Source organism: Scomber scombrus, chromosome 22 (assembly GCF_963691925.1).
Source record: "Scomber scombrus chromosome 22, fScoSco1.1, whole genome shotgun sequence".
NCBI lineage: Eukaryota > Metazoa > Chordata > Actinopteri > Scombriformes > Scombridae > Scomber > Scomber scombrus.
Genome location: NC_084991.1, coordinates 16,871,625 through 16,899,623, shown reverse-complemented (window position 1 = coordinate 16,899,623; position 27,999 = coordinate 16,871,625). Strand labels below are relative to the sequence as shown.

The 27,999-nt window shown below is 37.2% G+C and overlaps 4 protein-coding genes across 4 annotated transcripts; 3 read left to right on the top strand and 1 right to left on the bottom strand.

The window, feature by feature from the left end:
• Positions 1-31: 31 nt before the first annotated feature.
• On the top strand, positions 32-10,992 carry epyc (epiphycan). The gene is made up of 9 exons (XM_062443669.1): positions 32-217; positions 5,786-5,948; positions 6,326-6,823; positions 7,147-7,359; positions 8,306-8,437; positions 8,694-8,852; positions 8,979-9,181; positions 9,481-9,576; positions 10,822-10,992. The coding sequence occupies exons 1-9, from the start codon at positions 32-34 to the stop codon at positions 10,990-10,992; spliced, it is 1,821 nt and encodes a 606-aa protein (XP_062299653.1).
• Positions 10,993-12,055: 1,063 nt separating this feature from the next.
• On the bottom strand, positions 12,056-14,587 carry si:dkeyp-38g8.5 (uncharacterized protein LOC568385 homolog). The gene is made up of 4 exons (XM_062444037.1): positions 14,448-14,587; positions 13,807-13,900; positions 12,993-13,080; positions 12,056-12,900 (listed from the first exon to the last, which is right to left on the bottom strand). Exons 1-4 carry the CDS (start codon positions 14,518-14,520, stop codon positions 12,184-12,186), a joined length of 972 nt encoding a protein of 323 aa, XP_062300021.1. The 5' UTR covers positions 14,521-14,587; the 3' UTR covers positions 12,056-12,183.
• A 1,072-nt stretch (positions 14,588-15,659) lies between these two features.
• On the top strand, positions 15,660-21,599 carry si:ch211-244b2.4 (uncharacterized protein LOC541512 homolog). The gene is made up of 10 exons (XM_062443916.1): positions 15,660-15,705; positions 17,243-17,358; positions 17,496-17,685; positions 18,514-18,658; positions 18,757-18,889; positions 19,007-19,127; positions 19,232-19,310; positions 19,557-19,659; positions 19,765-19,885; positions 20,744-21,599. Exons 1-10 carry the CDS (start codon positions 15,690-15,692, stop codon positions 20,797-20,799), a joined length of 1,080 nt encoding a protein of 359 aa, XP_062299900.1. The 5' UTR covers positions 15,660-15,689; the 3' UTR covers positions 20,800-21,599.
• Positions 21,600-22,956: 1,357 nt separating this feature from the next.
• si:ch211-244b2.3 (uncharacterized protein LOC557230 homolog) lies at positions 22,957-27,939 on the top strand. Its single transcript, XM_062443668.1, has 12 exons — positions 22,957-22,981; positions 23,092-23,112; positions 23,233-23,278; positions 24,702-24,976; positions 25,102-25,222; positions 25,309-25,387; positions 25,534-25,645; positions 25,905-26,010; positions 26,137-26,218; positions 26,296-26,359; positions 27,070-27,178; positions 27,305-27,939. Exons 1-12 carry the CDS (start codon positions 22,976-22,978, stop codon positions 27,364-27,366), a joined length of 1,083 nt encoding a protein of 360 aa, XP_062299652.1. The 5' UTR covers positions 22,957-22,975; the 3' UTR covers positions 27,367-27,939.
• Positions 27,940-27,999: the final 60 nt, after the last annotated feature.

The following is a 27,999-nucleotide window of genomic DNA, read 5'->3' as shown; positions in this document are numbered from 1 at the left end:
ACCTCTGTCCATGTGAAGGTGGACTATGAGGATGCTCGTGAGGCTTGTGTTGGGGCTCTTCGTCCTCAAAGCTGTGGTTGCCAGCCCCAGATTTTCCCGACAAGTGGACTTGGACACATACGACAGTGCCAACTATGATGTGGATCGAGACAATTTAAATTCAGAGAACCAGGATATCTATGACTATGAAGATGAGCTGACAATTGATGATCCTCAGGTAAGAAACTGTATGGGTGCTTCAGCAAGAAAAAAATGTTTTCTAATAGATGACAAAGCAAGTTTTTGTTTATTGATTTTCCATTTTACTGAGCACCATGAGGTCCCTTTTTGTCCACGTAGACATAAAAGTTAAGAGTGAAAATGTCATTCTTGATATTGGAAACCAAACCATCTCAAAAAGTAAAATGGTTATAGAGTAGTTTGATATTTATTCACTGGCATTTGTATTAATGTACAGTATTTTAATTATTCACCTCTTGATGGATGTGTAGTTACAGTTTGTGGTTCATCAATTTGAATTGGCAGTGAAAGTGAATGAATTTCTTTTTTAAAGAGAATTTCATGTTGGTGATCTTGAAGTAATTAGTGATTCATTGTTGATTTACTGTTGGTGTGATGGGTCTTGGCAGGTTACTCTTGCTGATGATTTACAACTCACTTTGAAAGAATACAGGCAGCTACAATCACACATAGTATTGCTTTTCTTCAGGTTTCACAAAGTACAGTTGTAACTGTGGAATATCTGTGAATTGGCCAGTTCTGATTGGAGGTCACAAGGTTCATGGAGCAGATGGGCGTCCTGCTGATACCAACACGGGATGTTTGGAAAATGGACAAATTAGCTCTCCAACTCTATGCACTACTGTGGCCAAAATATTTAACATTTATACCTTGGCCAGCCACCATTTTGAGTTACATGCCCCAGAATCTTCCACAGTCTGAATCCAACTGCATCTGTAGCAGTTTTAGCTGTGAAAAGTGATAGACATATGTTTTATTTGCCTGCCAAATGGAGGAATATATAACTAGCTATAACTTTTAATCACACAGCAGTGGAAGTTTTTATTTTTTTTGATATATATATTTTTTTACATTATTTAGTTTGAACATTCCCCTTGAGTGCTTTAATTTGTACTTACATTAATCAAGGTTATACATTTTCAGCTATGGCATTTCAAGAGGAAAAATCCAAGAAACAGCAATGCATACTACTGCATGTTGCAGGCGGAGAATTGTCTGTCTATTTTCTCACACCCATACACAGTATTCTCTTCATAAAGCTTTGGCAAGTGGTTGTCATTGACCTGCGAGGTTGACCTGCTAGGCAGCTGCTATTAAGTCTTTTGCTGGCCACAGTCAATGACCTGCTGCAAAGCAAAGAAAACGCAAGGACAGCTGTGCCTTTCAGGGCTGAGTTCTGGTCTCATTCTACTCAGATTCTGCCCTGCACAACATCTTTTAAAATATGGGCAGAGAACAGAGAAAGAAATGGCTACTACCAGGAAAAATGGATCCCAAGAGCAGTTTAAATCAGCTCAAGTTGACTGTGATGTGGCCAGCCTGCAAGGCATGCTGGGAGAGCAAGCCAATTCTTTTTTTTTTGTTTTAACCAAGGAAATTAGTCCAAGGCAATTTCAAGATGGCACGAGGCAAATTGTTTTACACTGGATATTCTCTGAGCCAGGGACTCAAGTTAAACCTGATGTGGATTGCATTCACACCACTGGTGTTATCTAAGACCTATGCCACAATCCAGTCCAGATTTAGAAGATGTAGCAGAACTAACAACATTATGCATTGTGGCTGCATTTAATCATTTTGTCGTCCACTGTTGCAAAAAGGTACAACCACAGTTTTTTTTATCTAAATCAAAATTATTGCATTCTGATGTGCAAAGGCTTTATAAATGAGTATTACACATAACAGTGCTTAGTGTGGGAAAGTTGTAATGTGTTGCAGGGGAATGGCTTTGATAATATCTTGCTGTTTAACAAGCCTGGATATGACACAGCACATTACATAAGATGTTGTGGCAGTTTATGGGAGGAAAGGAGAAACAGTACAATTGGTGTCTGAAGTTAACTATCACAAAGTTTTGACTCATAATTGCAGTGTTGAGAAATAACATATTGCAAGGATCTGTCATTTTGTTTTGTTGACAACACACTAAAAGGTGAGAGGGATAGATCTTCTGATAGACTGGTTGCTTAAGAACACAGAAGATTAAACAGATTTTATTCAAACACATCAGATTTCAGGGGAGAAATGAAGCGATGATGAGCTCCATGCCTCTGGAATGCTGAGTCTTTACTTTCCACATCCAGCTTTTGGTATTTATCTTTTCCTCAGGGCTTGTCTCTTTTGAGAAAACGCTCATCTACAAAGTTATCCAAGGAAAATTTCTTCAGTCTGCTGCATTTAAAAATCTCTGCAAATGTTTTAATCACCAACTTAGTTACAAAGATTAGTTTGATGAAGATATTCACTTGGTCTATCTCATCAACTTCTTTTGAGTCAAATACATCTGTAGGAACAACTTGGTTTAGTCACTTGAAACTGTAACTTATTTTTTTTGTTCTGTTTTTGAATAGGGAATGGCCAAAAAACATACACCTGTGTAATATACTGTACATAAAATTCATTTTTTCATAAGTGTCAAGTTATTAAATGCTAATGTAGTTTCTGGGATTGCTGTTTGTGCTTCTTTCTGTTGTAAGAAATAGTTACTATCAAAATCTTGTTATTAATATGTTAAATAATCTTGTTCTCACAATCACTGTGCAGAACACATGACCATGCCCTCATTTGTCCCTTTAGGCTTGTTGTGCTTTTTGAATGAATCAGAAAGGGAGCATTCAACTGTGTTGCAGATACTAAACAGGAGCATTTTGCCTGGTTTTGTCCTTTTAGCTATCCACAACAAGCTACAGTATTCAGTGGAGTAAAGTGTGTAGCACAGAGCATCCAGGGTGGAAAACTTTTCAGGCTTTTCAAGGGATTCAACTCTCTATTTGAATTAATCTGACTCTGTGTGTGCTGTATAGGGAAATGAATCATGCTTAATGTGGTTGGGTGATGTCCTGGTGCAACTCATCCATTCGTGGCACATGAATAGTTTGGCAAATCAAGCTGTCATTTTGCATATTGTAAAAGATTCAATCAGAGAATCACTATTTTTTGGAAAGACTCAGACTAATCAGTTAAAGACCTTTTAAAATTACTCTACACGTTTTGTAGCAGAAACTTTCTTCTCTTACCTTGCTGAATGCATCTACTGATTGATACACTGCATAGTAAAGCAGCAACATAACATTTGGCTTTGACTTGATGCTCACATTCAACGTCTGTCCCTGTGCAATGTGTATTCCCATGCAGTTTTTTTTTCTGTATTTCTGGTTGCCAGCCTTTCGCCTCTTCTTTCCCCTCGGGTGTATATGTTTGCTTTGGGGAAAGGGGGAAATGAAGGGGAGAGCTGCAGCGAGCTAACTCTGTGCAAGACTTTTCAAAGACCTACCTTGTTGTATCCCAAAACTGTGTCTCTGCCAAGCTTTAAAATGTAACTTTCAATGTTGGACATCTCTTCACTGCTGCAATTTATGTTTCTGCATGACTCTTTTATTTAGTTATATTTCTGGTAACTTATCACCTTATGGCATAACTCAGTTTGACTTTATTGTGTATATGCACGTGGTTGAAATGGGTTGAAAAGGGAGAAAATATGGATTCTTGTAGTTACCATGTGTGTCTTGGTTCCACAAGGACCATTCCCTTTTTGGAGCCTTGAGTCAGCCTAGTTGGGCGTGAGACAGTGTCAGGTGTTACCTGTGGCAGTGTGTGGGGGTTCATCGCCCTCGTCTGGAGAATGACAAAACTGCAGGTTTGATAAAACTCCAAAAGATCAAAGAGGGACATCAGTCACTGTAAATACAATTATATCACCAGATGGATAAACCTGAAGCTTTTAATGAAGGTGCCACATGCACTGTAATTCATAAAGCTTTGTTGTTTTGGTAGAGTTGTCCTTTAATTTATTGCCGAACATAATGCTTACTTACATCAATGCTGGCCTATTTGATAAACAAAGGTGCTAAAACTTTGTTTATGGAGTATTTTAATATTTTGAAACCAGATAGAAGTTGAGGTCAACCAGGTGGGGCTTTTGTAGTCTGTGGTACTTATTATGATGGCAAGACATCCATCACTGTGTTTTTGTATAGGCTATTTGATGTTATGAAGTGACATTTCATAAACACTGATACTTTCAGAATGTGCTTTTGGTCAGTGTCAGGTGCAAATGTTTATCACTTTTGTTACTACCTGGTGTTTCTACACTAAAATGTCCTTAAGTAGAGGCATCAATTTCATTGCTATCGACATCTATTGATAGGTAAATTTGAACACTTTGCTACCATCTAGTGGTGGAGTCTGTGCTGCTCCTATCACAGTTCTCAGCTCTGTGGTGCAGCTGTTAAACTGTGTCATCTCTAATTATAGTTTCTCAGTTTTTGTTTGTTTGATTTCCTTTTTGGCATTTTGACTTTTTCTTTTAAGCGACCACATTAAAGAGAGACAGATGAAGGATGAAGACAGAATTTGATGAGTCAAATGGTCCCATAACAGATTTGACCATCATGCACCATTTAACATATTTAAATAAGGAAAATGTTTTGTGCTGTTGTTAATTCTTAATGTCATAAATTTACAGGGTTAATGATGGTACTAAATAACAACAATGTTAAACCCATAAACAATATTAGGTGTCTCATTGCCACAAAGCACAAAGTTCATGCACCCTTCAGTTAAACACAACATCACACTGACAAATAAAACATGTACAGAGAATAGTTGAAAGTGGTGTAAGAGTTGGACTTCCATGCCTTTGCTTGAGATGTGGAATATTAACATACCAATAAGGATGTCTGAGCTGTTATTACAATAATCGAATATGAATATTGTCAGTAGTTTCTGGCCACAGTGAATCTAATGTGACATCTAGCCTATTGCAATTGGGGGTTTTTGCAATTTGAATACATAGTGTATGTTGAGATGAATTGGTCAACCAGTCTAAATGTGACAGACTGTGAGATTACTGTATTAAAATGTTAAATTCTTTGCGACTTTTTACGTATTGCCAGTCTTGTAATTATTTATTTTCACATAAGAAGAGATGTACTCTTCGGGATTTGCTTACTGCGTACTGAAATGCATGAAATACCTTGACTGTCAACATCATGCATAGAAATGGAAATGTCTATCTCATAAAATACTATACAGCATTTTGCCAATTAACCTTACAGTGAATTGTCAGATATTCATTGTAGGAAATATCACCAGCTTCCACAAATCCATAAAAATGCAGTTTTTTAATAGTGTTGTGCTTGTTTGCAAATGTGTGGTGCAGATGTAGCTGTACAGAGTTTGCAGCTGTTCTGTTTCCCTGTATGATTCAGTATGTGCCCAATGTTCTGTATTAATAACTCTGTCTCCAAGAACATTGCATTAATTACATTCTTAAAACTGTTTTAAGGAAACTTTCAGTTAATTCCTTTGTTAGGCAGCACTGGTCATGTCAACTAATTTAGGAGAGGAAATACAAAAGTAGAATTGAAACACAGTGCATACTTTGACTATTACCAGTCTGCTAATGATTACCAATGGCTTAAACTGCTTTTTATTTCATGTTTAGAAGAACATCATTTCATTGTCTTTTATTATATTGTTTGTTTGACTACTGAAGTTAAACCTTTTTGACATTTTTGACTCACTGCTGCTGTCTTTCCCTTAGATAGAGATTGGAACACTGGCCCCACCTGATTATAACTATCCTGTACCTGAGGCTTCAGTGGAAGAACTAGAAGAGGAGGAGGAAGAGTTGCCCCTAAAACCCCAGCTCATCCCTCAGGGTTCAGGGGGATCTGGGGTTCTCATGGGCCCAGACACACAGAAAGGTCTGAAAAAGCACACACATTTAAGTCTGTACACATAGAGTCGCCTGATATCCAAAGTTCACTCGGTTTAAGGGAGAGGGCTTTGCTCTTCCTTGGCCCTATGGAGTTGTGAAAGCAGCCATAATCAACCATCCGAAACAGAGATCCACTAATCTGTCCTCAAAACTCATTGTCTGCAACAATCATCTTTTGTCTTTGCATGTATTCCATTTAACTAGCTGGTATTGGTTAAATGTGTCCTGTTCAGTCATTGTGACCATTTGTTACTTACTATTTAACCTAATCATTTTTGTGAACTCATAGCCTACAAACCTAATTAATGATCCATTTCATGTTCATCTGTCTGTCTATTAATACCTAATCTTGTCTCTAACAAGAGGTGGAGCTGCGTCTGACGCCCATTGACATCCTTCATGTCTCCGGGGATTTTGGGGGCTCCGTAGGGTCTGGGGCTTCAGGAGCTTCTGGGGTTTCTGGGTCTGGAGGCTCAGGAGACCTACTGGTCTCCAGTGCCTCTGGGGGTTCTGGTGACATTGTCCTGATCTCTGGAGTTTCTGAGGAACTCCACATCTCGGGGGGATCTGGGGAGTTCTTGGTATCTGGAGATCTCTTGATATCAGGGGATCTCTGGGGATCTGGGGATCTTTCTGGATCTGGGGATACCATGGGATCCGCAACTTCTGGGGACTTTGGCTCTGGAGGATCTGGAATTTCTATTGAACTCCCCCTGGGCTCTGGAGGGTCTGGGGACCAGTCTGGTTCTGGGTTCTCCGGAGATCTCCAGATCTCAGGGGCCTCTGGAAGCTCTGGAAGCTCTGGGGTTTCTGGAGACTCTGATGAGTCTGGGGTCTCAGGGATAACATTGATATCTGGAGGTTAGTACTAAGCTTTTTTTAAAGCTTGTGGTGATACTACTTCTTGATCTGTCTTTCTCTACCTGATTAATGTCAAATCATCTTACAGTAATTCCATTTAACTGTGTCCTTCTTAAATGTGGTTAAATGTGGACTTTTTTCCTTGTAATATAACAATTTACTGTCTCCCGTTGTATTTGTGTTACTCATAATCATTGTCCTCCTAACCTGCCTTCTCATCTGAAATGTGAGAGTGATTGATTGGTTAATGGGTTGATTGTCCATCCTACCTACCTACCTTCCTAACCTCATGTCTCCTAACCCCACCCCTTGGCTCTAACAAGAGGAGGAGCTGCCCCTCATTCCCGACACTATACCCCATGAGGCATCGGGTGCTTCTGGGGAGTTCTCAGGAGCTTCAGGAATCTCAGGGGCCTCAGGGGATCTTGGAGCCTCTGGAGACTTATCAGGCTCCGGAGAGTCAGGGACTTCTGGCATCTCTGTTTCTGGAGACTCCGAGGTCCCTGACGTAACCCTGGTCCCTGACGTTGATAAAGGTCAGTATTAAACCTAGACTTGTGTGAGACATGTTAAGGGCAGGGTAAAGTCTATACGTCATGCACCAAAATAAACACCAAAAAGTAATTACTTTTGATGCCAGTACTGGCGCCGATGCTGGGACAGGAAGGCATTGAATATTCTCACAAACTTTGTCAGTTTTGTCCACCTCTTCCAATATATCGATGTAGAACTTTGGCAGCATTGGTTTTCTCTTCCCCACCCTTCACATCATGGCTTACTTGATTCGACCAGAAGCTTTAAAATGTACCCTGTGGAGTTTTGTTTAGATTTTTTTTTTTTTTTTTTTTTTTTTTAACCACTGCTAGTATTGCAGAGCATTGTTTTTACAAGTGGGTCCCAGTTCTGTTTGTATCATGTACACATTACTGCCACAGGTTTAAGGCTATTGTACTAACTGACAGTAGGTGGTGGTACAAAAGTAGCAAAGGAGAAAAAAAGTAAAAAAGACTGCAAACTAAATGGATGTAAGGAACATTTTGCTGGACAAGAATGTTTTGGAAATGGACATGCTTAGAATGGTTCAAGATTTATTGCAGGAACTGGCTTCAGCATCGGCACCTTGCCTGCAGAAAAGAGATAGTAACTCTACTGTTTTCACATATATATAGATATACCAAATCCAACTGTTTGACTATTAGCAACTGAAACTCAAAAAATCCTCTCCAAAAAGGGCTGGGATTTTTTTCATTCTTTACTAACAAGAATATTGTTTGTAACCACACAGCAAATCATTTAATTGTATTAACCCCAAAAACAATATACATTTAACTTTCATTCATCAGTTAAATGCCACAAACACTTGGGTAACACTGCTAATATATGTAACTTATCACTGCGGCAAACAGTGGCCTGCTGATTGCCAGACTTCGTGTTCAATGTCCATGTTGATCTAACCTAACACCTAATCTTGTCTCTAACAAGAGGAGGGGCTGCTTCCAACCACACCAGAAACCCCTCAGGAGGGTACTGGCAGTATAGATGAGTCAGGGAGCTCTGACCTGCCAGAGCCTGAAGAGCCCGACAAGCCTGATGAGCCTGACGTTGACAGGCGAGGTCAGTATTGAACAACTAAGGCACGAAATTCAGAGCAGTATGATAAAACTATGTTCCTTTTGAGGAACTACCCTTTGTGAAATCGACTTTTCCCTGTGGATTAGAACCTTTTGGGTCTTTGGGGTATATAAGGATAACTCCACATGGTACCAACTGTTCTCTGAAATATATTCTATCACTATTTTTCCATATTTTATCCCTTCCCACTCCCACTCCCGCTCTCCATTTTCCTCTTTTTCTTCTCCATGTTCTCCAGGTATGCCCACTTGCTTGCTGTGCACGTGCCTTGGTGGTTCGGTCTACTGTGATGACTTGAAGCTGGATAGTGTACCACCTCTCCCCAAAGACACCACTCACTTCTATGCCCGCTACAACAGAATCACCAAGATCAACAAGTCTGACTTTGCTTCCATGAGTATGTTTCCATAAATGTAAAAGAGAATGTAATGCATTAAGTCGCACCGTTTTCTTTGGCTGATGTTAGCATGAGCTGTCAGTGACCATAGAGAGCATTATATCAGAATGTGTTTTCTCCTTCCAGACAAACTTAAGAGGATCGACTTAACCGCCAATGAGATAACGTCCATCGATGAAAACGCATTTTTGGGTCTGCCTGAGTTGGAGGAGCTGGTAATTCGAGAAAATCACATCTCACAGCTGCCTGCTCTCCCGGAGACCATGACCCTGATTGATGCCAGCCACAACAACATTGGTAGCAAGGGTATTCACAAAGAGGCGTTTAAAGTACGTATATCTACTCTTAAACATTGACTGCTCGTTATACTGGATTGCACACCACTTTTGTTTTACCTCTATACACTCCCAGAGTAATATTGGCAACCTACTTGTACTACAGATTATTGAAAAAAATATAAAACCTTGTGGAACTGAAATGGACTAATGGAAATATTGTGTGTTCATTATTAGCATCTCTTCGTGTATAGTGAAGACAACCTTAACATTGGTTGGGAATACCTTAGCGTCTGTGACATTAGTATCTAGAAAGCCAACAATTAAATGTATCTTTCTCTCATTGTATCCAGGATATGACTGCCCTGCTGTACCTGTACCTAACAGACAACCACATTGACTACATCCCTGTGCCTCTACCAGACAGCCTGCGATCTCTACACTTACAGGTACCTGCTCTGGCTAATGGTCAAGATTGAAAGTGATGTGTTCAAAGCACAGGGCAGGCTCCAGTCTTGGAGTTAGAAATATTTTTTAGTTCTGATTTGACATGAAAAAAGGCAAATGGAAAAAAAATTGTCAACTGAAGAGGCAATCTGGAGTAATAAATAACTGGCCTTGTACACCCGCACGTTTTTTAACTGTCTGATTAGACCTTTGCTGAGCTTGAAGTTGAGTATAGCTATACTGAAATCTATAAAGCTATACTGAGGTCCTCCAACTTCACAACAAGCCAATGAGAATGATAAAGCAGTAACTTCTCCTACCCAAAAAGGTGCAACAAAATAAATAAGAGTGTCAGGTAAATGTCCATTTAGCATACACCCACATGGTACTGACAAGGAGTGTAATCAGGCAAAATATGTGAAAACACCTATGTGGGTGGACCGTGAGTGTGCAGGGCTGTTAGGTAATTAACTCAAATGAGAACTCCTTTTCTTCTATGTAGTCTGTGCAGATGCTACAGGAAGCCCACATTGCTTTTTTCATGCTCATTAATTTAGAGATGTATTTCTGTTGTAAATTCTATTGTAAATTGCTCAGTGCTAATAATACAAAGGATATGTTAACATTCATAAGAGATTTTTTTTTAATTCTGAGCTTAACAAGCCTGTATATTTTTATCAACCTGGAACCAGATTCAAAAATTGCACCAAACCTTACTCAGGGATTAAAGGTCCTGTTGTTGAGTAGCTCAGAACAAAAGGGAAATTCAGTAACTTGAGAATGATATGATTATAGCCGTGAAGGCAGACAGACACAATAAAAGCTTTGAGCTAAATGCTAATGTCAGAATGTTAAATTTGTTAATTAAGCAAGTATGTTTACCATTTTCACTTAGTTTAGTATGTTAGCATGCTAACTAGAGTAGGCTATATCATTAGTTTTGCAGGTATTCAGTTATAAACCATAGCATTGGTTGAAATTTTGATTCAAAATCTGATTTGATGGTGGTGCTAGATGAAAATCCATCACAGTGGGATCCATCCTCTTCAGACCATAACGCTACCAGCATGGCTAAAAAGATTCTGACTAGACTAAAGACTAGATTCTGAGCACCAAGTCCCATTCTGGAGAATGAGGGTCTTGAAATTGTTGTGCACTTCTGGGAAATAAATAAATTAAACGACTTGAGAGAAATGTGATCCTGAGAGGATTTCTCATTATGCATCCTTCTCTATCTCCCATTGTAGCGTAACAATATTCAAATGATGCACGAGGACACGTTCTGCAACCTGAGAGATTTCAATTACATCAGGAACGCACTGGAGGACATCCGTCTGGACGGCAACCCCATCAACCTCAGCAGGACCCCACAGGCATACATCTGCCTGCCCCGCATACCCATCGGGGATCTCATTTAACCACACAGATACATACCTACACTCTTGCACACTGACTCCCATGAATACAACCACATGCACACATTTTTGTACATATTGACACACAAGACCACACACGCAGACACACATACCATTCATTCACTCCTCATTTCAAACAATCAGTAAGTTACAACGGCATATTTTAAAACTGCCATACATGCTGCTGATATATATTATTATATATATACTGCAGATACTCTGTGTGGATACTTATGTTTCATAAACACCCACAAATGGATTCTGGTGATCAAGCACATATACACTGTTCTACTTCATTTTCCTCCTGTTCACACTGAAATGGTCACTGTCAAATCCGCCAAAACATATGTACACACACATACAAATACACACACACACACACACACACACACAAGAACTCTCTCAAAAGCCCAACTGTTCCGCAACTTGATTAATTGTAAACAATAGGTGAAGAAATCAGATAATTGAAGAAAACCCTCAAATGACATGTATGTTTCTGATAAGTGTCTGTTCAAGACTGGCAAAAACAACCAATAATATTGTTTAAATATGTTTGTTTTGTAAAAAATAAAAAATAATAATATTAATAATATTAATGACAAATCTAACACTCTTGGAAATGTATACTAGTATAAACTTATTGAAGCTGGAGCTTAATGAAAGGTATATTGAGTATCTAATGCAATAAAAGACGCATTTAAACACAATCATTTGTTGTAAAGTCTGTACTGTAATATAAAAATATATATTCTGAAAAAAAAGATTTTTTTTTTTACATGAACTGCAATATTTGGTATATTACATTTCAAAAATTGATGTGTTAACCATGCACAATAGCTTATACCAAAGACAAATGTCTAAAGTCAATCAATTAAAGACGATTGTGTGATTTGGGAGGGGGGGTTGGTAATTGTGGATGGGGTTAAGAATAATGCTAATAGCTTGCTATTGTGTGCTCTGTATGGAATAACCACAAGTGAATAAAGTTTTTTTGAAGACCTCTCCAAACAAGGAGTGGCTCAACGTTTTTATTGACAACCTATAGGTGAAGTATTGTTTTGTGAATAGCAGCAAAGAAGGGAATTGATCAGAAATATATTTGTGCAAACTGAACTACACATGAGCAAGAATGTTTGTTTTTTGTGGATAAAAATACTCACAAAGTATTTACAAAAGGAAATTGGAAAGATACTCTCAAAAATGTTCAATAAGTTTTTCAAACAAGTTGAGGAACCGCTTCTTTCTGTCCACAATATCTAAGTCTTTCACCTCGCTGCCGTCTTCTGTAACCGCCTCCAACCTTTCTTTGGATGCAGAAAGTCTCTCCAGCCTGGTTTTCTCTCGCTCAAGAGCCAGCCGGTCCCTGCTCAGAGCATCTTTGTCCTTTTCCACCATCGCCCTCTCTCTGTCCATCACTGCCTTTTCTCTCTCTAACATCGCCCTCTCTCTCTCCAGCAAGGCTCGGTCTCGGTCCAGAGCGGCGACCTCCCTATCCAGCACCGCTCTTTCCCTTTGCAGTACCAGCTGCTCCCTTTCCATCACCCGTTTCTCCCTTTCCATTGCCTGTCTTTCACTGTCCATTGTGTTCCTCTCATCCTCCACGTCTTGCATAATGCGATCTATCTCCAGGCTTCCCTCCTTCACCGTCTCCTCTCCCACTTTCCCATCTCCATTTGGTGAAACCTCACTTTCTGGCCCGCCTGCTACCAAAGCTGTAGGGGACGGTATTACCATGGATACCCTCCTCCTCTTGGGTTTGGAGATGAATTCTCTGTTGTCTTTTTCGCTGGGGAAGGCTTTGAGGATAGGGGCACTGCCTTCCAACCGACCGTCCATGGCGTTATCCATCAGAGTGAAATGAGGCCACATTTCAGGGAAGACTTTTACCCCTTCTGGAGGGCTCTTTAGCACCTGAGAAGACAGGGAGAGGGCAACAAGTCAAGAGAAAAATCTGTCAAAATGCTTGGTATATCTTTGTGGCATTAAAAAAAAAAAAATAGTACCTTGTATCTCTTCTTCATGTTTTCCCATTTTTTGGATGCTTGACTATGGGTCATCTTGTGTTGTAAGCCCATATGTTTTAGGATGGCCCTGAAAATATAAGCATCTCAGTGGTTTGCATATGTAATCTGTGCTTTTCTCTGTAAAGCACTCTGAATTGCTTCAATGCAAGATATTTTTCTCCAGAAATAAAGTTGACTTGACTTAATATAACACTATGTTTTCCATTTCAATTTGTTTAAAATAATAAAACCAAAGACTCTCAAAGGGAAATTATTATCACTGCTGGAGGACACAGTGGAAAGATATAGCAAAGACAAAAAAGTCTAAAAAGGAAATATATTATCGAGTACACCACTGGAACATCTTGAGCAAAATGTCTTAATTAAAGGAAGGAGGGGGGACATCATAACCTTACAGACAAAGATGAGCTTTACTGAAGCAAATTGTTGCACTATGTCAGTCTCCATTTTGTTTACATCTGCTTCCCCTTTAGATCATGTGAGGTAGTGTATTGCTCCCCCTAGCTGATAATCTTTATAACATCCTGTAGTGTGTGATGTGCATGTTTGAGATGAGTGAGAAGAACATCTGTGAAGTTTTCTCCTTATGTGTGTGATGCAGCCAAATTTCAAATCGGTCTGGCTTTAGTGTAAAAGTCTGGCTTTAGTGTAAAATGCAGTGGAACTTAACATTGCAAAGAAAAATCTCAGTGCAGAATATCCTATCACTACACCCCACATTCTTCCTGCATTTACTTAAACCTTTCCCATTTTACACACTGATGTCTCCAACAGCTTTAACTTGCCAGCATACCTCCATGCCCACATAGAAGTATTTCTTCTTCCAGAGAAGAGCGAATTATTGGAAATCCTCAGCTTCACAAAATCTTCAGTTTCCTTGGAACTCACTGTAAGAGACAAAAAAAAGAAACAAGATTAGTTACAGCTTACTGCATGAGAGATGCTGAAAATGTAGAGTTTAAAAATATCAGTCCACAATTTTCCAATCCCTCTAAAAAAAATACAGTAAACTTAACAGGATTCTGGTTATTATTCAGTGAACAAACTTTATTTCAGCTAATTATGACTACCACTTTTCATTTGAATTCCCTTTTATTGATTAAGAAAAATGAACAGAATATTGGGAGTCCTTTTCTTTTATTAGATTAGATCTTTCTGATTAGAAAACAAACTTTGGTTTGACAGTTTTGTAGCTATATATTGCGCCTGTTGTTTATGTTTATTACATGTGATTATTTAACTTTATTAAACAAACAAACGTACATTTAACATGCAGAGCTTCAGTGACTTCAGGTGAGCCCATTTTCTTTAATTGAAAGGAGTTTATTGGGTACTTTCACAGTGGAGCCCTTGCTACTGTAGGTAAGTTACCAAAGCTAACTCCATATGCATGAGGCCAGCTTGACTTAAACGTTTCCTGTCGCCTATACTTACTTTTATAAGTGAACTCCACGGGGTTGACTTTGTCATATGTGGTGCTGGTGTAAGCGTGATCCTGATAGTCCATATTTTACAGCTGTCCTTTCTTTGTGACACTCTATCTATGAAGTGGACTTCGTAGGAGAGGACTTTTCCTCCTTCAGAGGGACCCTAACTTCTTCTTCGTGTGATTTAATCGAAAAAGCTGCAGAGTGCTTCACCGCCACCTGTTGGAGGGGAGGAGGCTGTGGAGCTTTAGCTGCGGGGGGGGGGGGGGGGGGGGGGGGGTCCTCTAATGAACTTTATTTATAACATGACATCACTTGAACATAATACCAGGGAGGATAGAAGGTATTATGGAAAGGAAAAATCACGGCAGACCCCTCACACTCTAGATAATCTGTTATTGTAGAAAGGAAGAAAAAAAAATGTTTAAGCATACAAAGATTATACTTATGTGACAGTTTAGTTTCTCATTGATTAGTATTTTGACAGCAGCAAAATGAGTTAATCACAACCTCAAAAGTTAGACATCTTTCCTGATATCAGTGGTTTTTAGTTTTTTAGTTCAGCAAATTATTATTTATTATTATTATTATTAGTAGTAGTAGTAGTAGTAGTAGTAGTAGTAATAATAATAATAATAATAATAATAATAATAATAATAATAATAATAATAATAATAATAATAATAATAATAATAATAATGAAGACGAAGAAGAAGAATAAATGTATTTGTATAGCACCTTTCATACAATAAATGCAGCTCAAAATGCTTTACAACAAAAAAAAAGGACATACACCAAGTGTTTCACATGAAGGGAACATAAAAGGAGCATAGAGCCAGAACATAAGATTTAAATGAAAAATAGGAAAGAAATAAAATGTAAAAATGTACATTAAATGTAAATGTAATATAATATGTATTATAAGAATAAAAATAACAATAATAATAGTACATACTAAAAGTAGCTATACAAAAAAAAAGAATGAAAATAAGATATAAAATCAAGGAAAATACAACTATTAAAAGAAGTGCAGTAGTGACTAGAAAAAAAGTGTTTTTTAATTAGATGTAATGTCTATGGGCTAATAAAAGGTCCATTGGGTGATATAACACTTCAGTCTGTAGTTATGTGGGCTCTGGGGTACCACAGCAGGACCATCCTCTCGACCAACACAATGGGTGTGACTGTTTTGTTATTAATGTAGAGAAATGAAAACGAAAGTGCTATAATAAAGAGTTCAAACTGCAGAATGGCGTCTGCCTCCGGTGAGAAACCTTTAAACATTATTGTAGTTTGTTGTTTACTCGTATTAATCGGCACCGTTGTTGGGTTGTTGTGTAACTGATTGATATGTCTGTTGTTTATTTGTCTGATTTGTGAGTTTAACTGTTTTTGCCTTCAAACTACATGATTTTATTTCACCGTAAGTAACCTGCCATCATTTAAAAAGCAGTAGGTTTTGTGGTTACTTATATTTCTATGAGACATGAAATCAAACCAGAACACAATAGGGTAACTAATATATGTCATTAGGGTTGGAAAACCACAACAATTGGGAGTAACGCAGTTCTGAACGTAAACAGATTTATCTAAAGAAATATCACATTAAGTTTCAGTTTCGATTATGGAGCTTCCACAAGCCATATATTCAACTATAACCTGAAAAAAATCATGCTTTACCCTTTAATTCCAATTTACACATTAAATTGAAGATTATTCATTTGTTCACGTTTAGTACCCAACTTTAATGTAGTCGTTGTTTTTTAGTTTATAGATCATGGCCATATACTGCATGTGATCGTTTTATCCAGTAGGGGGCAGTAGATTCAAATTGTATTTAGCCTGCAAAGTCCCTATTAAGATATCTATTAGTCCTAGTCAAGATGGCTGGATAAGCAGTTTCACGTTAAAGAAAAACAATTTCACTTAATTCAAAACATACAATACATACAGACTACTAAAGGAAAAGAGAGGCATACAGGACATACAATCGAGATCCATAACACACTCCGCCTCAAATCATGGGTCAAGGTTATATAAAAAATCAGCAACATGTTTTCTTCAGAGCAGTTTCTAAAAGGTCTTTTAAAGTTATTCAAAGAGTGCTTCTAAGGTCACTGAGTCATATAAAATAGTCTGATTAGTAGATTTAGTGCTATAGTTGCTGATAAAAGGCTGGAGATATACAGGTAGTTTACCCGACAATGTCTTACAATATATTATATTTATAATTATATGAATACAGGAGGATTAAAATATTTGTTTATGAGTCCTAATAGAACCAATATCATTGACAAGCATTGAAACAAATGGAAGTAGTTCAATCGACAATATTATTATAGGAATGCTACAAAGATATAACAATGTCTGCAGGATTATACCCATGAAAGGCCATGACACACTTACACTGTGTACGCTTATTTCAGTTATTTAATGTGTGTTTTTGTGGTCATGGTGGTGTGAAGTACAGTTATTGATTTCTACCCTGTCTTTATCACCAATATTTGACCTATATGTCATTTCGATCCACCTCGTTACAAAACAATGGTACATACTAATACTACTACTAATAATAAAGATTGAATACATTTGTACAACATGAATACAATAAAATAAGCGATTAAAATAAGGTAAATAATGTCTATACATCATTCTTTATCAAAAGCCAGACTAAAGAGGTATGTTTTAAGTTTACATTTAAAGATATGATCACTTCCATCATCATTAAGTGTCCACCATACATCTAAACATATGATATGTGTTAAACTTTGTCTCCTTTGGTTTTGTACCTTTTTTTTTCAGCATCTGACGAGTTTTATGAGAGTGACGAATTGGGCAGTGACGAATCTTCAGAAGAAGAATCCGATGATCAGGACGATCAGGATGAGCTGGACAATTGGGATGATCTGGAAAATCAGGTGTGTTTCTGGATAGAGAAGATGCTGAAGTGGAGAATAAACCCACTTTCACCCAGTCTTTACACAAAATATTTATCTCTCATGTGATGGAAAAAAAACGTCTGTATCTTTATTCTAAGTTTTATCTGTGTGTGCAGAGGGTGCCTTGCAGGTATTACAACAGAGGTAACTGTCGGAGTGGTGACAGGTGCCCTTACCTGCATGTTTGCAAGTATGCCCTGAAAGGAAACTGCCGCAATGGATCCAACTGTAAGCTAAACCACTCAGGAGGTGGAAGAGCTGCCTCTGGTGGGAGCAACAGGGCTTTAGACGAGTCAACATCTATAGGTAAGGTATCAGTTGGTTTCCATTTCACCATATTGTAATTCTACAACTATTAATTCCGTCTACTCAGCAACAATAAAACAATTGCTAGTATTTCTGTCCATCTTGGAAAAGGGATCTCTTGCTTCCTGTTACTCTTATTGAGATTTCCTTTTTCCTGTCATAGCCTTTTCCTTATCTGAATCGAGAGTGTAAGGTTTGAGGTAATTACATGTCGTTTGGATTGTAATGACTTCACTGACCAATGTGATTCTTTAAATATAGTTTAAAGTGTAGTTCATGACACAGTACCTCTTCGCTTGATGTGTTTTAGATCCCTTTGGATCCCTGCTGTAATTAGCAATACAAATATTTCCTGTTGTAAAAAATAAAGGGTTAGAAATGGAATGAGTTATATTAGATGCTTGTCCATGAGATAAAAAGACCAAACGTTCATGAAATAAACATTTAAGGGTTTTAGACCCTTATCTAGGAAACAAAATAACTACAATATTAAATTCTTAATTCATTTTTTACAGCACACATGTTGCTATACCTGAATGCGTCAGCAGTGCAGTGCTGATAAATGTCAAGTTAAAGCTGTAGTAATGGATTTTTGCTTTTGTTGTTAGAGATTGTAAATATAATATTAATTCTCCCTTTAACTTATTTTTTGGTCTCCACTACCTTCTGAGAAAAACATTTGCCATTTTAGCTGCTAAATGTTCCACTGCATTTACTGAAAGTCCATCCAAGCTTTTTTGAAAAGACAAAAGTCTTTAAGTTTGTTAAATCTTTTATCTTACTCAATTTAATTGTAATTATAAATCAATATTATGTTTTTTTAATTAGACGTGAAGCTTACTGATGGCCGATGCTACCAGTGGCAGCTGAATAATGGAGGTGGCTGGGCGGATATTGAGAATAATCACATCATTGAGGCCCAGTACAGCCTGCCCCACACCAAAAGCATTAAAATCTACAACACACCATATGGGTAAGCACTAAAAAAAGAAAACTACTTGATTACTTGATTATGGTATGAGTACGAGCAAGGAATGACCTGGTTGGTTTTTTTCTCTCACTTTTTTGTAGGGCAGTGAGTATAGATTTTAACAGGATGAAGGTGTATGGAAAGAGACTGAGGGTGAGACGTTTGGATGATGGTAACAATGTGTGGATTTGGTACTGTACCTTGAGTCGAAAGTGGATCAAGTATGGAGAGAAGGTAGATGACTGACCCCAAGTCCCATATTACTTGTTATTTCAAGTTTAAATTTTTAAGTTTTTATTTAATCTCCATTACAGATTTTACTAATGACTCTTTTTTAACTTGTTCTGACAGGATGCAAAGGGGAACCCCAGTCCTGTGAAGAGCACTGACATAGAGCAGAAGTTCCGGAGTAACCCATCAAGCTCTTATACTTTCAGCAAGGGTGCTGAAACCTTTGAGATTAGATTCAAAGGTGTAGTATAGTCGCACAAACAATACATATTGCTCATTTTTATAACCCCCGTCCAACTGAATTTTACATACCATCTTGATTCTTCCCTCGTTGTTGTTTGTTAGAAATGCGACAGGTGGGTCAAAAGGGAAAGAGGAGAGTTACTCGTCGTCCACAGTTTCAACAACAACAAGCAGGAGCAGTGTGAGTTTGAATTTTAGAAAATTTGTTTGCCAAATTGATAAAAATGTTAGTCCATTTAATAAGAAATATGCAAACATTGCTGAAATAGACACTGCATCCCACTGGAAGATGTCAGCAGCTAACCAGAGCTACCACTCTGAGGCTATCAATAAATGTATTTTACAAGATGTCAAACTATTCCTTCAAGTCATTTGCTTTCCAACCATCATGTTTCCATGAGTCCATTACTTGATGTTGTTGTTACAGAGTTTCTCAAGCAGCACAAGGTTTACAGAGCCTTCAAGTGGGCAGCACACCACAATGGCAGTTTGAGGGAGACAGTGGACGTTGGCACACCTTCAGACCCAGGGTAATTTATCTTCAAAATGGAGTTTGAGAAGCTTTATTCATCTCTGAATAATAGTGTTGTTATACATCTCAGCATTGTTATAATATGATGGCCTTGTTTCACCAGAAAGGAACTCCTACTGAATGCTCAGTAACCAGCGATGACATTGACAGGAAGTACCAGCAAAACCCACAAGGCACAATGGTCTTCAAAGTGAAAGGACAATCCTACCAGCTGGACTTTGGAGGTTGAATTATGTTTTAAATATGATTTTTCAATACTTAAATACGTGAATTTCTTTAAAGTTGTCTAGAAATAACAATACAATTCAGAACTAACTTAAATAGAGATTACTATTATATTTCAGTTAGTTGTGGTGAGTTCAAAGTCACTGCAGATTAATTTCCTCGAAAGAACTGCTCTATTTAAACCCTGTGAAATAATACTTATTACTGGAGATGTTATCCTTCCAACATGTTGAATTGTATGCTAGTCTGTAGACAACATTTCCCTTTTTTGCATGTTCTGCACACCTGCTCTGCACAGGCTAAAATACTGTTGTTATACTTAAAAGAATATAGTTTCACATTTTGGGGAATATGCTTGTTTTTTTTTTTGTAAATATGTTCAGCAAGCAGCTAGTTGGCTTAGCTTAGCTTGGCTTAGCTTAGCTTAGCTTAGCGTAAACACTGAAACCACAGGGCAATATAATATAACCACCACAGCTTGTTTTTACACGCATGTATTAAATTAATGAGATATAACAGTTTAATTAGTGAGTTTAGAGGTTCAATTTGGCAGATTTGATCCCTGGCCTGTCTGCTGACTGTAACTATATATTTAGCATACAGACTAGAATGATATCAAGCTTCTTGTTTACCTTTTTCAAATAAAGCACATGAGCATAATTCCTAAAATTTCAAATTATTCCTTTAATTAATCAATTGGATGGGTACCAGAAACATTATCCTTACTACAGCTATTATTAGAGCCAAATGATATAGTTTTTTCCATCTCCTGGGGATGCTGTAATTTCCTTAAGAAATCTCTAGAAACACCACAAGGAAAATGAAGATCTGTTTTATTTTCCTGTCATTTTCCACAGCAATGATCCAAACCAACTTGAAGACCAAACATTCACGCAAGATCAGACGTGTGTAGGAGAGGGTACCAAAGAGGACGACAAAGACTTCAGGAGGACGATTGTGCAATACCGTACTCTATACTTTAATCATTTATTGTATGTGTTAAAGAGTATACTTTTCATTGGTAGCTTTTAATAGGTTTTGCTGATAATTGGCCTCTTTATGGGAAATCAAACATTGTGTTTACATTAGAGGGGAATACAAGGTATGATTCAATTATCATGTTGAGTTGGTTTTCATTGGCTTTATATCAAAAGCCATTAAGTTTATTAAAAATATGCAAATACTGCCAAACAACTCAAATATTGTACTGTACTGTATTGTACTGTTTTGTTTTGTTTTATCGAAATCCCAGTTTGAATTGTTGACATATGACTTACTGCACACTGCCATACCAGAACTATGCAAATAATTTATGGTGCAACAGAATCTGGAGAAGATAATAAACAAATAGACAAATACTGCTAAAATTATTAGACATAATATTGGTTGTATTCGTGTAACACACACATTGCCAAACTACACAAAGTGCATATTCAAAACCATTTACTAGGCTGCCTTTCCACAGGTGTTTTGAATGACATACTTTTGAAGCCGGTAACTCAGGTGGTTAAATTCTGCCATTAAAATAATTGTGATTGTAGATGCATAATTCTTCACTTTGATTCATATCATTTTTACTCAAGGTTGTCATACTAATGTATTCTGATAAGGAACTGACAAACCTGCGTTATCTGCACTGAGATGGGATCCTATTGAATTCTCTGTAATGGAAATTTGAAGGAAAAAAATTAAAGACAAGAATGTATCACTGTCTATCACTTGTCGAAATGTGACATGATTTCAACACTTTGGTGAAGTTCATACATTTTAGCTATATCTTGCAGCTGTTACAGTAGCATTTAAAAATAAGTATATAGTATTTAATATTATTTAATTCATCAAATAGTGCAATATTCTCACTCTCAGGGATGTAATATCAAGTTCAAGCAGACACATAGGAGATGTGATCATATGCCAGAATCAAAAACCCCAAGGCTCATTACAATAGCTTACTGTGGATAGCCTATTACCACTCAGTCAGATGTGCCAGTAACATCATTCTTGCAAGTCACCGTTTAATTAAGCTATATGTGCTGAATAGAAAATTAGATGTACTACTACTAATGATAATAATGTTTGCAGCGATTTTAGACCCTTTTTCTCAAGCACCCCTAAATTTGATCTCAGTACCCCTAAACATAAATAAAATATTATTGTTTGTTTGTTTTTTATTATTTTGCAAGCCCGTCTGATGGTTGGTTTTATTTTAACAGGTTTAATGTACTTTGGATAGTTATGTCATTAGTATTGTCTTTCCCTCAGGTTTCATTAACTATCTCAAGTACTCTCTGTGAAATCTGTGATTGTTTATTCTGAACCATTATTATTATACATTATAGTAGACCACTCTACGTATTAATATTTCTTTTTGTAATTTGCGTTGTGAAATTAGTAATTTAGTAGTTGGTTTGAACGCTAGCAGGGCATTGTATGTCACATTCTCATCAGGAGCTGAGCCCTCCTAAAGGTCTGATCCTAGAATGGCCCCTGGTTTGCAGTAGTCATATAATGTAGTAAAATTGAATTCTGAGCATCTCAACCATCCAAAAGAATAGGCCCTGACTCTGGATGCTCTTGATGATCTTGCCAACTCTTAGATCCGCCCCTGCTACACAACATAAACAAATGGAGAAGGAGTAAATGTTAACTTTTTTCAAGCTAAAACCATGCAACACACAACTTATCATATCATGTCTTACAACATTTGAAGGGGGGCTTGAATATTCTGTGTGCTGATTCATCCACATATCCCTGCTGTAACCAATCCGCCACATAACTGTATGTAAAGAACACAACAATTAGACAAATAGGCCTAATTCAATTACAAAATATAGTTTAATATGGACGAAACTTCTAGTCCAATAAAGTGAAGGTGCCTCAACATGTGTTTACTGTTATCAAAATGCAAATATTAAAGTCTATCGTCTACCAAATCAAATTCAGCAGCCAATCCTGTTTAATAATACACATAGAGCCTGTTCTGGTTTAATTTGTTGTCCAATTTTCAAGAAATCCCCGAGAACTGAAAGTGAAAGTTAAACAACAGCCTTGCTGACAAGTCAAATGTGGCTTTACTTCGGTGTCTGAATATGAGAGTAAGTAAAGGAGATTTAATGAAACTATGTCAACTTTTAATCAAAGCCTGAATTAAATGAAATAGTGCTCTCTTTCTGTTTGTGTAATCAGCGCGTTCTTATTATTGCAGTGTACTTTTAACGGGAGTACGGTAAGTCTACAAAACATTTCCTCCTTGTGACTTTTTGCTATTAAGCTTCACAGACTTGTCTGCCGATAATACTCTAAACTGTCTTCGTAATCTATTTGTATTTGTTGCTATGATTTAAAGGGAAATCAAGACAAGATGAGTTACTGGGAGGAGACTCCAGCTGGAGGTATGTAAACTCTTTTAAATCCCTGTTTCGCTTACATGTATGTCTATGGTTGAGCCTTTCAGCTGATCGCTATTGATAAGGATTTATAACCCATAGAACAACAACAAGTAGTCTACTAGATGTCTAAATTTCAAGATGTTTAAAAAAAATAAGTGATTCTAATTGGACATATTGTATTAATCATGACGATAATAATAATAATAATAATAATAATAATAATAATAATAATAATAATAATAATAATAATAATAATAATAGTTGTTGTTGTTAATGTAGGGTGGATTAGGGTAATGTGGGACATTGACTAATGTGGGACAACTTTTTCTATTCAGTTATTCTAAAGCTAACTAGTATAATGCAAACTGTGTACGTTATATTGTTTAACGTTAAACATGCGAACATACAGGCTACTTTTTGTTTTAACAATCTGATGCATAAAGCAAAACAACATGTAGGCCGACAAAAATATGGATACGCACATTTTAGAAAGTTTTGGCAGATAAGGCTGCTTTATATAAATCAAAGTATTTCTAAGCCTAAAAATATTGTGTCCCAGATTATAAAAACTACTAATTCTGAAATAATTTGACATGAGAAATATTAATATATGTGCCATTTTCCTTTTGAGTACCATATCTAAAAATTGTCTTCTGATTTAACAAGGAAACATCTCAGGGATTTCATAATGATATTAGGTGTTGATATAATGCATTGGATTCATATGTAAATATGGTGAACTACTCAGAATTGCAAAAAGTGGTTTCAAGGTGGTTTTGAATATTCTGTGTGCTACCATCGACTCATCAGCATATCCCTGCTGTAACCAATCAGCCGCTTAACTGTATGAAAAGAACACAATCATTTACACAGATGTTAAATTACAAAGCCTAGGCTAATATATCTGGATGAACATGTGTTTACTGCAATCAAAATGCTATTAATATTAAAGTCAATCGTCTAACAAAACAAAAACGGCAGCCAATACTTTTTTAATAATTCACATAGAACCTGTTCTGGTTTTATTTGGTGTCGCATTTCCAAGAAATGCCTGAAAACTGAAAGTGAAAGTTAATAAAAGCCTTTCTGACATATTGTACAGGAATACATCAACGTGAGACAAACTCAGTCATCTGCCCAGTGAAAATTAGGCCTATGTTTAGGTAAAGCATCTTTCTCTGGTTAAGATGCTATCTGAATATTTCAGCTTTTAATATACACTTTTCTAGTCTGATTTCTCTAAATACATTTACAGACCAGATAGTGTACCTGGGCTAACTTAATTATCGCCACACCTGCCACATTGTTCAACATGAACCTGGGTGTGCTTCTATTACTGGCTATCATATTTGTAAATAGCCTAGATAACAGATCAATCATAAAACAATAACAGCATGGTATGATGCCCTGTTGTTCTATTTTACAGACAATGGGAAACATTACGAGTGGCAGCTGTTAAATGGACATCAGTGGACATCAATTAACAACGACCATGTGATTGAGACCCACTATTGCCAACCTGGAGCTAAAGGAATCACCATCAACACTACCAATGGGCAAGTGTTCATAGACTTTGATAAGATGCAGACACTGAATGCAGCCCAAAAGGTTCAGAGACTAAGCTTTCTACCTCCAGGCCAGACTGAGGACATAGGATGGTACTTCAGAGATGACCAGCTGTGGCGTGAATATGGATCCCAGGTGAGGAGATAGGTTGTTGGTATAGGTTTTCTTCAAATCTTTTATTCCTTCTTGATCAACATACAGTAACACAAAAAAATTAAAATTTCCCTCTGTTCCCCATCATCTTCCCTCCTCTTCTTCAGGGCTTGGGTACGCTGGCCTCCTCAGTCACCAGTAAAGATGTGGAGTACCAGTTTTCTCTAAACCCTCGGGGAACCTTTAACTTCATAGTGGGCACTACAAGCTACAGACTTGACTACTCCAGTATGTTATATTTCTGTTGTTTGCTTATGTGTGCTTAGTATTTTTGGATATATGCGTCACTCAGTTTTAACTAATTTACTCTGCAGCCATGACCCAAACAAATTGCATCACAGGCCTGCGCAGGAATGTCCGCAGACGTCCAAAATTCACTTCCAATACAGCGAGGTAAGACTTTTCTTCTTTAGGATTTATACTTTTGCTTAAATATGTTTCTTTCCTGTACACAGACAGGCACATTGTCACACAAACTGACTTGAAGCTAGAGTTTAATAAGTGTGAACATGCATGATATTCTCTTCATGTCTTTGCAGCCTTTCCTCCGCCTCAGTTCTTCCAAAAGCTTCCTCCCCTCAGCTCACTGATGGAGGCTACAAGTGGGAGTTCATGGGAGAGGAGGGTCAATGGACTGAGTACCAAGCATATGTAAGTAGGGCATCCAGCAATCTCAGGTAGCTTGAGTCAGAAGTTAACTGTCAAAACTTCCAAAAGAAAGTTAATACTGGTAGTTTTGATCACCACAACTTTTATGATTTTAAGGTCCTTTTTTGTATACTTTCATTCTTTTTTTTTCTTAGTAAATGTGAGAGTAAGTAGTGGCATCTGGTGGTCAAATTGAGAATAACTTCATGATAATGTTTCTTCTGTAACATGGATTTGTTTAAACTTGTTTGCATGTGTGCAGATTTGTGCATTTGACAGCGCTGATATTGAAGCACAATACCAGCAGAACCCGCGTGCCCAGCTACAATTCAGGATCAATAGGTTCACCTATACGCTGGATTTTTCAAGTAATGCTTGCATATGTACCTATATAAAAATACAGCTGCTCTTGTCTTACTGTAATGTAATTTTTTTTTTTTGAGAACAGGAGTTTTAAGTGGCACTAAAATTCTCTCTACACTGGTTTATCATAGGAATGTGTCAAATCAACAACACAATCGGGACTACAAGAGCAGTGAGGAGGACTGCAGACTATGAGAGTGAACAGAACAGCAGGTCAGGAGAATAATTTAGTATGAGAGATGCAATGAATGGTTCTGTAAATGTTTTTCTCACATTATTCTCTTCTTCAGATCAGGTACATCGGCACGTTGGCAGTTCAAAGATGTCAATGGAATATGGAAAGATTATTCTAATGTAAGACATAACTCTCTTCTGTTCATGAATACATACCTGTAGATATTGTTAATAATTTAGACGTTAGAAAAATAGTGTAATAAGTATGTTTTCATCCAAAAGAGGATATGTTACTTATTGAGCTAACATCCAAGTAACATCCTGTAATCATAAAATGCACTCAAACACATATATACACTGCTTTAAGGGCAGGTTCACAGTTTTTTTAAGTCTGTCTTCAAACAACACTCATATGCCCAAACAAACACTGAAATACATGTTTCTTGCCATAGATAGATGGCCATAGATGAAGATCCCTTCATAATGCACTTACAATATAAGTGATGGAGGCCAAAATCCACCGTCCTCCTTCTGTGAAAAGATGCATGTAAAAGTTTATCAGAAACTAATATGAAACTTCAGCTGTCCAAATGAGTCAAATCAAGATAGATTTATTTCAAGGTTACAGTCTTATTAGTGCCAAATTCCTCCATTTGATATTATACTTCCACTGCAGCTCAACAGGGAAACACTGTCTGAGGAAACACAAAGAGGGAATATGATGGTAAAATTACTAGAAATGTGGCAGATATCCACTTACTATGAGGTCTAGCCTCATATAAGCTTCAGATTAACTAACAAAATGACTGTGTAGACAGACTTAAAAAATTGCAAACCTGACCTTTATGTGTATTATTTTCCCATTAATGTTGTGTTGATCCTCTCTGTAGGGAAAATCTAGCGTTTCCAGTCAGGATATTGAGCTCCACTACCAACAATACCCGTCGGGCACTATGAGATTTACCACAAAGAGCTTCGGCTATGAACTTAACTTCTCAGGTGAGCTGCAAACACAGATGTTTTTTTTAAATCATCCAGACAATGTAAAAGTCTCTTTTACAGACATTGATGCAGATGGTAATGTATTTATTGGACGTTCATTCTGAATTTGCATGTCTTTTGCAGTAATGACTCAGATGAACCTGTCCACTACAACCACCAGACGAGTACGAAGACTTAACCAGTGACTGAGACTACGACAGATCATGTTTGTTTTACCAATCAATCAGAAAAGCCTCTGACCTCACTGCCTCAGGTTGTCATATTGAAATGATTTAATAGCATTTCTCAAGTGTTTCTTCCTGTCTTTGCTGACAATCTCACTGTAAATAACAGTGATTTTAACATTTAATATAAGATTTGGAAATATTCTTTACATTATCACTGCAGTGCTCTACAAAAGTAGGTTTGTTATGAAAGCACTTTAAAATAACAATAAGTTATATTTTTAAAAATGTTAAATTTTTAACCTTCTAACCAAAGAATGTTTACCAATATTTCATATAACACTGCCTCTTTTCTGTGCATGCAGTGATCAGTTACATGAAAGTTAAAATGTTCCTCCAAACTGCTTTGTCATGACTGCACTTCTCTTTTCAACAAGATACCTCTTTTGACCTAAAACCAAAAGGAAGTTTAGCTTTTAGGTTTCCTGTAACCCTGCCTCACTCAAACACAGGCAACTTTAAAATTTCCATTGGTACTGCCATGTAATCTGTTTTTCTTGTCTAAATTACAGCTACTTGTGTCCCACTGTCTGAAGTTGTGTTTAGTGTTTTAAAACCATCACACAAATAACTATCACCCTTTGAGAATAGATG

Coding starts and splice junctions, on each gene's coding strand:
- si:ch211-244b2.3 (XM_062443668.1), top strand. Junction 25,388..25,533: donor TTCACTTCCAATACAGCGAG/GTAAGACTTTTC, acceptor ATGTCTTTGCAG/CCTTTCCTCCGCCTCAGTTC. Junction 26,219..26,295: donor GAGAGTGAACAGAACAGCAG/GTCAGGAGAATA, acceptor TCTCTTCTTCAG/ATCAGGTACATCGGCACGTT.
- si:dkeyp-38g8.5 (XM_062444037.1), bottom strand. CDS start 14,520: ATGGACTATCAGGATCACGCTTACACCAGCACCACATATGACAAAGTC. Junction 13,081..13,806: donor ACTTCTATGTGGGCATGGAG/GTATGCTGGCAA, acceptor TTATATTTTCAG/GGCCATCCTAAAACATATGG. Junction 12,901..12,992: donor ACATGAAGAAGAGATACAAG/GTACTATTTTTT, acceptor CTGTCTTCTCAG/GTGCTAAAGAGCCCTCCAGA.
- epyc (XM_062443669.1), top strand. CDS start 32: ATGCTCGTGAGGCTTGTGTTGGGGCTCTTCGTCCTCAAAGCTGTGGTT. Junction 218..5,785: donor TGACAATTGATGATCCTCAG/GTAAGAAACTGT, acceptor TCTTTCCCTTAG/ATAGAGATTGGAACACTGGC. Junction 9,182..9,480: donor TTCACAAAGAGGCGTTTAAA/GTACGTATATCT, acceptor CATTGTATCCAG/GATATGACTGCCCTGCTGTA.
- si:ch211-244b2.4 (XM_062443916.1), top strand. Junction 18,659..18,756: donor ATCTACAACACACCATATGG/GTAAGCACTAAA, acceptor ACTTTTTTGTAG/GGCAGTGAGTATAGATTTTA. Junction 19,311..19,556: donor CAACAACAAGCAGGAGCAGT/GTGAGTTTGAAT, acceptor TTGTTGTTACAG/AGTTTCTCAAGCAGCACAAG.